Here is a 12,028-nt window from a genome sequence, read left to right on the forward strand (position 1 = left end):
GATGAAACTGGAGCCCATTATACAGAGTGAAGTAAGCCAGAAAGATAAAGAACATTACAGCATACTAACACATATATATGGAATTTAGAAAGATGGTAACGATAACCCTATATGCAAAACAGAAAAAGAGACACAGAAATACAGAACAGACTTTTGAACTCTGTGGGAGAATGTGAGGGTGGGATATTTCAAAAGAACAGCATGTATACTATCTATGGTGAAACAGATCACCAGCCCAGGTGGGATGCATGAGACAAGTGCTCCGTGGGCCTGGTGCACTGGGAAGACCCAGAGGAATCGGGTGGAGAGGGAGGTGGGAGGGGGGATCGGAATGGGGAATACGTGTAAATCTATGGCTGATTCATATCAATGTATGACAAAACCCACTGAAATGTTGTGAAGTAATTAGCCTCCAACTAATTAAAAAATAAATAAGTAAATAAAAAAGAAAACCCTGCTCTCAGTCCATCACAATAGAGTCTTTCAGATGAGAGTTTACCCTTGGTCCATAGGAAACGTGGTGTAAATGCTCCCGGAAATTCTTAGTAGAAAAGAAGGTAGACTGGACTCAAATGCTTGATTGTGATTTAGCTATTGAAAGGGACATAACAGAAACTATGTCTTTAACCTGAGCTGAGACTTAGGATCAAAAGTTAAATTCCTGCCAGAAGGATAAAATGGGTTCTGTGAACCAGGAATGACAAATCAAGGTATTTTAAAATCATTTTGCTAATCAGTTTTTTTTTTTTTTTCTGTTGGTTAAGGTTGCATGATGGAGTTTGACCATTACCTCAAGAGGTTTTATGTTTTGGATTAGCTAATTGTGTTTGTCCTCTGCTGACTGTTTCTTTGGACTCACTTCTTCGTGTCCTTCTGAGGCAATAAACTCAAAGGGATTATACCATGGACTACAAGGAGAGCTGTCCAAGTGTAAGCATCCCCAGCTCTGATGAACACAGAGAGAAAAAGAAGAGGTTTACTGTAAGTATGTAATGTGAAGTTCATGGGACAAAATTGAATGTAGAGAATATTTCCATTTTTGCTTTTCTTCCTGAACCTAGAATGGCTTCCCCTAGACTTGGCCGCTTATCTTTCCAATGATGTGTCCTCCACAGTCTTCTCTGTGTACCGTGATGGAATACAATTTCCTTTTCAGTGTAGATTTTTGTCTGTTTCCCTATCCCTTCAGAGACGCTTGTGAACGATCCCATAGACCCTCTCAGTTGAAAATGTGTGTATGCGTGGTTCTGTGACACATAACACTTCTCAGGATCTGTGGACTCCGAAAGTCATTGATTCCATGTGAAGAACCACTGTCTTAAAATCCACATATCTTAAAAAAAAAAAAAAAAATCCACATATCTTTCTTAAGACATTTATCATTTTAAGATTTTTTTGATGTGGATCATTTTAAAAATATTTATTGAATTTGTTACAATTTTGTTTCTATTTTATGGGGGTTTTTTTTTGGCCCCAAGGCATGTCAGATCTTAGCTCCCTGGCCAGGAATCAAACCCGGATTTCCTGCATTAGAAGGTGAAGTCCTAATCACTGGACTGCCAGGGAGGTCCTGACATTTGTCATTTTCTACCTCCATTGAAAAAATATTTAATCTAGTATTTATCTCTTTTTTCACCATAAAGGCAAAGTCCATTTCTAATCTTACTTTTTATCATCATGGTGGTGACTCAGTGGTAAAGAATCCGCCTGCTAATGCAGGAGATGCAGGAGATGTGGGTTCAATCCCTGGGTTGGGAAGATCCCCTGGAGGAGGAAATGACAACCCACTCTAGTATTCTTGCCTGGAGAATCCCATGGACAGAGGAGTCCGGTGGGCTACAGTCCAGGGGGTCACAAAGAGTCAGAAACAACTGCGCAATGTATCACCTTCTTATCATCTACTATAGGACTTTATAAAGAGCAAGCCGTGGGTATTTGGCTGAGTCAGTGTATCAGTGACTACTGTTGGGAAACAGTCACTTTCCTATTTAGTGTAATGCCACACTATTAGTATTTAGTCTAGCAGTCTTGTTAGTATGTACAGAGATCTGTTTTTTCCTCAAAAACTGTCATTTATCTTGTCTGTAACAGATCTGTTCTTCCTTGTAAGGCCCCACCCACTGAGCACTATGAAGAAACTTGTTTAACCCAATCCTATTTAACAGTTTGACTGAAAATGTTAAGCCGTTCTTTTAAGTAAAAATGCCTAGGCTGTCTTCTTCATTGTGGTCTCATTCTCTTACGTGAACACATGCTCCTTCTCCAGCTTGGCATCGTGGTTTGTGGCAGGAGAGGTGTCCCCTTTCACAGTGTTTGTTCAGTGGATGACCGACCTCATGGTAGCCTGGCAAAGGCCAGGCATTCTTGTCATTCTCTAGATCTTTGCCATTCCAGGTGGAGAGTGACGGGTCTGGTGAATCTCTGGCTGTGGTTGACCTGATCCAGCCCTGGGCCTCATGCCTGCATCCGCCGTTGACGGACTGATCTGTAATCTCTTCTTTATTGGCTTGGCGAGTGGGGGTGACTGACTGCTGACTCAGCTTCCCCTTGGCCCTGTGATGGCTGTGGAGCCCGCTGAGGCTCTGCCTGCCCTCCACTGCTCCTCACTCAAGTGGTCTGCCCCGGGCTCTGACCACTCGGTCACCTGGCCCCTGCCAGAGTCCACGTCACAGGAGGGGTTGAGGAGCTAAACTAAACCCTCTGGCCACTCCAGTCTGCTTTCTTAACTAGGTAGGGGCCCCCTAATGGTGATTTTCTCCCAGAGTCTCAGACAGGGAACTGGAAACAGCCCTTCCATCGTCTGTTCTCCCTTCCTTAATGAACATACTTCCACAGCCTGCATGGAAGCCCAGAGCAGAGAGATTGCAGCATGGGTCTGGCCCTTTGCCTCGCCTCAGATGTTGTAGCATTATCGTCAGCATTTATTCCACATTCATATAAGCCAGTTCATGGGAAATAGATGGGGAGACAGTGGAAACAGTGTCAGACTTTATTTTTTTGGGCTCCAAAATCACTGCAGATGGTGACTGCAGCCATGAAATTAAAAGACGCTTACTCCTTGGAAGGAAAGTTATGACCAACCTAGATAGCATATTAAAAAGCAGAGACGTTGCTTTGCCAACAAAGGTTCGTCTGGTCAAGGCTTTGGTTTTTCCAGTGGTCACGTATGGATGTGAGAGTTGGACTGTGAAGAAAGCTGAGCGCCAAAAAATTGATGCTTTTGAACTGTGGTGTTGGAGAAGACTCTTGAGAGTCCCTTGGACTGCAGGGAGATCCAACCAGTCCATCCTAAAGGAGATCAGTCCTGGGTGATCATTGGAAGGACTGATGCTGAAGCTGAAACTCTAATACTTTGGCCACCTCATGTGAAGAGTTGACTCATTGGAAAAGACCCTGATGCTGGGAGGGATTGGGAGCAGGAGGAGAAGGGGACGACAGAGGATGAGATGGCTGGATGGCATCACTGACTGGGTGGGCATGAGTTTGAATAAACTCCGGGAGTTGGTGATGGACAGGGAGGCCTGGCGTGCTGCGATTCATGGGGTCGCAAAGAGTCGGACACGACTGAGCGACTGAACTGAACTGAGCTGAGCTGAGGACATCATACCGGATTTCTGTGGTGGTCCAGTGGGTAAGAATCCGCTTGCTCCCACTGAAAAAATAAATAAATTAATAAAAAAAAAAAAAAAAGAATCCGCTTGCTATGCAGGGGACAAGATTTTGATGCCTGGTCTGGGAAGATCCCACATGCCTCAACAACTCCGCCCTCTCTCTGGAGCCCACATGCCACAGCTACTGGAGCCCGTGTGCGCTGGAGCCTCTGCTCTGCACCAAGAGTAGGCACCGCAGCGAGAACCCCACGCACCACAGCTAGAGAGGAGCCCCCACTCGCCGTAACTGGAGAGAGCCCGCGCACAGCAGTGAAGACCCAGCATAGCCAAAACTAAATAAATATTAGAGAAAAAACGTCATATGGATGTTAAACCAGAGATCAGTATACTTTGGATAGCAGAGTGGAATGTGCAGGGTTTTCATTCCTTCCATCTCTTTATTTTTAACCTCTGGGAAGTTCTCTCCTTCAAGGACAGAACCTCCTGCCGAGTTTGATGGAAGCTCATCCATAGCAGATACCCACGGTGGGTTATCTCAAGGGTCCTGTTTTTCGTGGTAGGAGTATTTCCTTGTCTTCTGTGAAAGGGTGAGGGAGGCCTGCAGCATCACTCTTACCAGCTATTCCCAGAGCTGTCCCTGGAGTTCTCCGAGGCTCCCTCTAGATCACCTTGTTCACCTCCCTCTATCGGATGCTCAGATGGTGCCTTGTCAGAGAGGACTTGACTGACTCCCTGCTATACAACAGCACCTTCACACCTCACCCTGCCCCTTTCACGCCTCACCCCGCGCCTTTCACAGTCTGTCCCACTTACCCTGTTTAGCTTTTTAATAGCAATTATCACCACCTGACATACCTTTAGGTTTATTTATGTGCACTTCTCCTGAACTTGTTCTTTGAAGCAAGAACTTTCCTCACTATCATCTCACCAGTGTCTAGATCAGACGTGGACATTTAGTAAGTGCTTGTGGCATTGAAGTGGAATGAGGAGGGTTAAGTTCACGTGTTTCTTGCTGACCACTGTAGTACAGTCCTCAGTCCTCGACAAGCTTGGTTCTAATCAGCGCAGATAGACCCCACCCAACCCAGCACAGGCTCTGTCCAGCTTCAGCACATCAAAATAGGCACTGCATTAACTCTTCAGTAATATTTTTATGAATAGTTCTCATGTGCCTTTTAAATGACTTTATTCAGTTCAGCTTCTCCCAGAGAAATGCACTGCGTTCTAGAATGTCTTGACTTAAACCAAGTCTAAATTATACTTTAATTTATCCACTCAGAGAACTGTCCTTGAGCTTTTCTCTTATGCTAGCTGCTGTTCTAGGTATTGGAGATAAGTGGGTAGCAAGCATGATGGCAGTCCTTGCTCTCAAGGAACTTACATTCTGGTGCAAGACAGGCAACAAGAAAATCTTTTTTGAAAAAAAAAAAACCCTTCATAAGATTTATTGCACTTGTTTTTGTTAAATTCTGTGTATTTTTGCAAATGAGAGTGTCTTTTCAAATTTGAAAAGTTTTTTTTTTCACTTACTGGTATTTTATTAGAATGAACTTAGTAAGCTCTTGTTCGTAAATCATCCTGCTAATGAGTAACCTCACATGGCTTTATCTCAGCTCCTATAAATAGGGTTACAGCAGAGCTGCCTCAGCCTGGAACCTAGGTTTGATTCCAGTCTTGGCTGTACTCGAGTATCCATGGGAAGCCACCTTATCCCATCAGGAAGTCAGCACAGACAGTGTTGTTTGTTCAAGAAGCTCATAATCATGTTAAGCTAAGTCTCTGATCCTTTGGTTGGAGTCCTGCTTCCAGGCCCATCTGATGCTGACTGCCATGGGAGATAAAATCTGTAGTCTGCTTTTAGAAACATGGCTCTGTTTTGCTGGCACTCTGATTAGGTTCTTCTTCCTCTACTTCTGCACTCTCTCCAAAGGGAGCCATGTCATCTTAAAGACAATTCTGACATCTTACACCCAACAGCTTCTTGTAAGACAACTTAATGTCCTCTTGGTTAACACCAGAGGTAGCACCAAAAAGCTCTCTTACCCCAGGAGCTCATGTAAGGTGCCTGGATGGTCTTGTTCCCTCTGCCTCAGTGATTCATCACTTATCCAGGTAACTAATGCAGTGGATTGTCTTCACCTTCCAGGTGAGACTTTGTCCCCTTTCTCGTGGTAGGGAGGGTATGGCTTTACATTGTGGGGCCCTTCTTACTGTGGGTTTGTTAATGTGACCTTATCTTTAACAGTACTGCAGAGTTCATGTTTCATAAACACACACAGTGTCAGACCTTTGCTCACAGGATTATCTAACTATGAAGTGGTGACTGGCGCTTTCCAGTCTCTCATGGCAGAGGATCGTTTGTGTAAATGGTTGTCTGGCCATCTTCTAAAATAAATTTACTGTGTTATCTACAGACCATGGACAATTATATTATAAACATCTCTTTCCCCTAATCTTCACTGTAAAATAGTGAGGTTGATAACCCAAGACATACATCAGTGAGTTTTTCTTCATATACCTAGATACTTGTTATTTTTAGAAATGATGAAAAGATCTTTGGGGTCCAAATTGTTTTCTCTGTGTTATGTTGAATTATGTTGTGAGCCCCTCTGTGGGATGGATTATGAAAGATAATTCTGTGTTATAACTGTTGATTTGATTCTTGTTCTAGTGCATAGAAGGTTAGAATATTTAGATTTTAGTCTCACAAGTCTGTGAACTTGGGCAAGTTTTTTAACTTTGTGGGGCCATCATTTCCTCCTGTCTGCAGTAGGGGTTGTAATATCTTTTCTGTTTACTTCATAGGGTTGTTGACTATGGTTATATGAAATTATGTGTGTATGAAAATATTAAACACAGGCAAGAAAGTAGTAGGAAATATGAGAATAAAGTCTTAGTTTGAAAAATACTGTGTAAAAGATGCCCTGAAAGGAGGAGAACTAATAACTGAGTATTTACTATGTGCCAGGCATCACCTTTGAAAATACTTTATCATTTCAGAGTAGTGGTTACCTTTGGGAAAGAAGAGAGCAGTATCATCCATTGAAACTGTGTTTTATTCTTGGGGCAGGAAATCTGAAACAAGAATTGCAAAATGCCAGAATTCAGAAGATCTAAATAATGAGTACAGGGGTGTTCATTATGTTACTCTCTGAAAACTACAGAAAATTTTTCCTACCATTTTAAAAATAAAACACCTTTCAACAAGATAAAAGAAGTGTTTGAGTTGGTATACTTATGTATCTTGGAAGATCATATATAAATATTAATGTCTAATTATAAATTTGATAGGTATGAAAACATTTTATTTGCATATGTAAATAGCTAATGGGGGGTTTCCCTCAAATTTTATTTTGTTATTTTTAATTTCCACAGGTTTATAAAGTTATGGTCTCAGTGGGCAGGAGTGAGTGGTTTGTCTTCAGGAGATATGCAGAGTTTGATAAACTTTACAATACTGTAAGTAACAGTCTACAAGATTTTTACTTAAAACATCTGAGAAAACTGGAAGCTGAGAGAATTATTTGATAATTAAACAATACTTATGTATATATCAGACAAGCGGAAAAGAGATTCTTCAAAATCATCCTAATTTTAGAATGCTTACTAAAAAGGGTGAGAGAGGACTTCAGATAAACTACTGAAGATATGGATGTATAGTCTAAAATACATTTCACTGTTATAGAATATTAGCAATAAGTCCTTTCTGTCTGCTTTTCTAATAATTGTTAATCATCATGCTATTTCTAGTTAAATTGCCCAACTATTAGCTTTAAGTGTTAGAGCAGGGAGATCGCAATGTGGGTCTGGCCATTTTTGCAGCAGTGTCTTCAGCATTTATTCCACATTCATATAAGCCAGTTTTAGAAACATCGTGTGTGCGTGCTAAGTTGCATCAGTCATGTCCAACTCCTTGCGACCCCATGGACTGTAGCCCACCAGTCTCCTCTGTTTATGCATTCTCCAGGCAAGAATACTGGAGTGGGGAGCCAGTTCCTTCGCCAGGGCATCTTCCCAGCCCAGGGATTGAACCCATGTCTCCTCCACTGCAGGCAGGTTATTGTCTGATCCACCAGGAAAACCCATTTAGAAAAAAAGGGAAGAGAAAAAGTAACATTTTCAATCTGTAAACATGTGTTTTTTATGACTATAGTTTGCATTTGGAAGCTTTTTATTATAGAACTTGTTGAACACGTATGGAACTAGACTAGTGTAAATAGAGAACATCATATAATGTACCATCCATCTTCAAGAATTATTGTACACGGTCATTCTTGTTTCATCATAGTCTATCCCTAGCCAGCCCACTGTAATTATGAAGCAGATCTCAGACATCATATCTTTCTGTTTGTAAATATTTCTGTGTATATCTCGAAAAAGATAGATTCTTTAAAAATATACAATGTCATTATCACAATAGTTAAAGATAATGCTTTAATGTCAAATACTCAGTGTTCTTATGACTGGTTGATAATCCTGTGAAGTGTCTTTTTTGTTTTTTTTAACATCGTTATAAGTTTTATTTTTTTGTTTTAACTTTTTCAAAAATTTTTATTGAAATATAGTTGATTTTATGAGTTGTCTTTTAATCACTAAGTTTCCCCCTCCACCTCTCTTTTATGTACAGTTTTTTTGTTGGAAAAAACAGGGTTGTTTGTCTAGATTTTTTTATCTGAATTTTGCTGACAGCCTGCCCATGGTTTAGACTGATTAATTCACTCTCCTATTCTTTGTATTTCCTGTCAGTGGAGGTATATTTTTATACTCTCACACAAACACACACTATGTGTGTGCATGCGTGTGTGTGTGTGTGTATACATAGTATATGTTTGGGTTTTTCTGTTTGTTTCTAAAACATTTAAAGTTACTAGAGGAATGCAAGGATTGGTAAGACTGTGTAAAGATAGTGTATGTGTGATCCTTTGATGTCAAGTGATGTCAGGCTTATAGTAAAAATAAGCATTTACCCATTTTTATGGCTTTACTGCCCTAAATTGAATTTCTTCAGGACCAAGTTGTTTTTCTCTGGGGATAGGCAAATCTGAGAGACAAATGTGTTAGAATATTAACAGGAGGAAGGATTGAGCAGAGGAAATTGAAAATTCATCAGCTTTCTCAGAAAACAGTTGCCAGTCTGTTAGAACACAAGTCATATCTCCTGAGGTCATAAACAGGGAGTGACGGTATTCAAAACCTGTACTCCCAAGTACTTAACTTAAACGATTTTAAGCCTCACAGCAAATCTATAAGTGCTAAGATTATCCCTATTTTCTGCAAGAAAACTGAAGCACAGAGTTGTTAAGTAGCTTATCCAAGATTACAAAGATACTAATTGTTTTACTGGGACAAAAGAGGATTAGCCGAATTAATGGTATTTTATTGGCATAATTTAATATTGTACTCTTAATCATGATATACTTAAAACTATGATGGATTTTTATGATGGATGTTTTTAAAATTAGATTGTATTTTATTTTGGCATGCGTGTAACTAGATGACCTATGCAATAAGTTTATGTAATATTATTTTTTTCAATTCTAGTTAAGGAAACAATTTCCTGCTATGGCTCTGAAGATTCCTGCCAAGAGAATATTTGGTGATAATTTTGATCCAGGTAAGCAGTAAATTCTTAGACCAGCCACGAGTAATGTTAAAGTTTGAAGAAGCAGTTAACATATTCATTGCCCTGGATAGTAGTGTGACTCTGCAAAGCTGATGGTTCTCAGGCTGTATGCCTGAGTACCAGGCATTGTTTTAAACACTTTATATGTTTTAATTCATTCACTCCTCACAGCAGCCCTTGGAGGTTGGTATTACCATCATCGCTATTTTATAGATGAGGAAACTGAGTCACACATTAGATAATTTGCCCAGGCTCACATCCATGAGGGGCATTCCTTGTTATATCCAGAAACATTTACTAAATGTATGCTCTGTACATGGCACCTTTCAGGCCTTTGAATGGGATACCAAGTATCCTATTGTTCACCTTTGGGAAGCCTAATGTCACATAGGATCTCAGAAATCTGGAGGCTTCAAATTTATCAACTCCAAAAAAAATTTTTTTACTAGAGTCTAAGAAATCAACCTAGTACACAAATGTCTATTTATTAGACAGAAGTCGCTATCCACTAGAAATTCCATACGTAAAGTCATCTGTCTATGCCACAGGTGGATCCTGACAAGCTGTCGAGTTTCCTCCCTCCCCACCATCTTGCCTCTGAAGCTAATTTGCTTCTAACCATCAGACCTATGATTCCTGAGTGTTTGCTTTCTTGGTTGTTACTCAGGATATGAGCTCTCAAACCACTTGTCTTGCTTCCTCTCTACGCCTGACCTTACACTGTTCCTTTGTCTCCCAGACCATTTCACCATACCCAGTGCAGTTCTGCCCACGATGATCAAACTCCTTTACCCTCCATCTTTTTCATATTTCTTTCACATTCTTGCTTTAATTAAAACTGACTCCCCCCCCCCACCCCGCCCCAGGCTGCTGGAATCCCCTGTAATCCTCTCAACTGAAGATGCTTTATTCTTTTATACTTTCTGAACCTTTGGATTGGAAAGGATTCTCATTTCCCCAATTTTCTTTTTCACTTCTCCTATTTTATGTAGATTGTTTTCCTCTTGGGAGAACTTAGCACACTTTATTGTCCTACCAGTCTGTTTTATCTGGATGTAGATTTTACGAACGTGGATACTTTATCTTTATTATTTATGGTGCCTAGTAAATATTTGGTTCTCAATAAATATTACATGAATTCATTAATAGAAGATTGAGTTGGCACAACACTGTCAGATTACGCATTCCATGGTTTGACTCTGTAGACCAGTGATTTTTGAACTCTTGTTATCTTGTATTCTCTTCAGCTGCGGAATAGTGAAACCTCATGCAGAAAATGTCACGTGTAGAACAAATAAAAATGGAGCTGCATTGCTGGTGCAGCAGTGAAGTATGTCTGGGGAGCATGGGTTGAAAAACATTGTGGAGGGCAGCATGGAGTCCTTAGAGTTACATGAGCAAAATGGCAATATAATGTGAAACCCCCAGTGTGTATTTAAGTATGCTCAGCAGAGGGAAGACAAGATAGAGACTGGGAGGCTGGTGAAGGGAATATTCCAGGAGTCCTCCAATTAGATAATGAGAGCTGTTAGTAGGGTAGAAATGGGGCTAAAAATTGAGTCATATATAAGAACTCTTTTAATGAAAAACCTGTAAGAAATCTTGGTGATTCCTTGGGTAAAGGAGACAGAGAGAGAGTAGAATCAGAGACACCTGAGGTGTTCCGACCTGGGGGAGTGAGAGAATTAATTAATTTGAAGTGGCAGAAAGACATTTAAGGTGACTCAAACCACATATTAGTGATTAATATGAGACCGGAAATAGGTTTATTTAGAGTTTTGTGGAGCCCTCAATTAAACCTAAAGTCAGAATCATTTTATCCAGGGAAGAAGGCAAAGGGATAAAGACTTGCAACATTGCTATTTCATTGTTAAAGGCAAAATACCAGACAAGTGCCTGAGGTATTGATGTTTTTGTGGATTAATTATTTGACACTAAAAATTGATTTTTCTTGAAGAACATTTGGAAATCAGTCATGAGCGTATTTTATATGACTTGGCAACAGTTAAATAGACTACATGCCATAGATTTTTGGAAAACGCAAGTTATACTCAACAAAGCAAAGATTTATAGAATGCTCATTTAATTAGGCTTTAAGGAAACAGATATTCTCATGTTTTGCTGGTGGGAATACAAAGTGCTACAAACCATATGAAATTTGGTAATAGTTAGCAAAACTATCATGTATTTCACTTTGACCAAGAAATCACATTTCTAGGGATCTGTTCTAAAGATAAACTGCATAAGAAATGATGTATGTGTAAGACTCTTGATAGTGGCACTGTTTTTAATAGTAAAAACTGGTAACAATTGAAATAGCCTTCTGATATTGGAATATGATGAAGCTGGGAAAAGGAACAAAAAATCTCTTTGTACATTACTGTGAAGTGATCTCCAGAATACCTGGTTAAGTGGAAAAAACAAGGTGCAGATGTGGACACTGTATGTTTTTTGTGTAGGAAAGGATGTGAATATTCAAAAGGAAATAATGGAAGAATAAATCAAGAACTGAAAACTGATGACTTCAAGGAGAGGTCAACTGAAGACAACAGAGGTGGACATTAGACACCTCTGGATTAATCTTGTTCATAGCTTTGCATATTTTAAGCAATTTAAAAGCAAAACTAAATGCAATAATATGGCAGTCTCTAACAGTTGAAAATAAACAAGGAAAACAATCTATATCCTAATTGGCGGTGAAACACATGGAGAATAATTATTTTCAGTGACTTTGAAACATGGACATTAACCTGTATATTCCTCATGGGACATATGGTAAGGGCAAAGAATAGCA

The 12,028-nt window shown here is 39.9% G+C and overlaps 1 protein-coding gene across 3 annotated transcripts in view; it reads left to right on the plus strand.

The window, feature by feature from the left end:
• The window catches only part of LOC122450994 (serine/threonine-protein kinase Sgk3), a 110,555-nt gene that overhangs the window by 64,611 nt on the left and 33,916 nt on the right, over positions 1-12,028 (plus strand). For 2 of the 3 annotated variants that reach the window (XM_043483416.1, XM_043483415.1), the window contains exons 2-4: positions 765-981; positions 6,987-7,070; positions 9,153-9,225. In XM_043483416.1, the coding sequence (XP_043339351.1) occupies positions 904-981; positions 6,987-7,070; positions 9,153-9,225 (235 nt within the window). In that variant the 5' untranslated portion in view covers positions 765-903. The remainder of the gene's footprint in view (positions 1-764; positions 982-6,986; positions 7,071-9,152; positions 9,226-12,028) is intronic. The other variant, XM_043483417.1, reaches the window with a different exon arrangement.

Source organism: Cervus canadensis, chromosome 12, assembly GCF_019320065.1.
Source record: "Cervus canadensis isolate Bull #8, Minnesota chromosome 12, ASM1932006v1, whole genome shotgun sequence".
In the NCBI taxonomy this organism is placed as follows: Eukaryota; Metazoa; Chordata; class Mammalia; order Artiodactyla; family Cervidae; genus Cervus; species Cervus canadensis.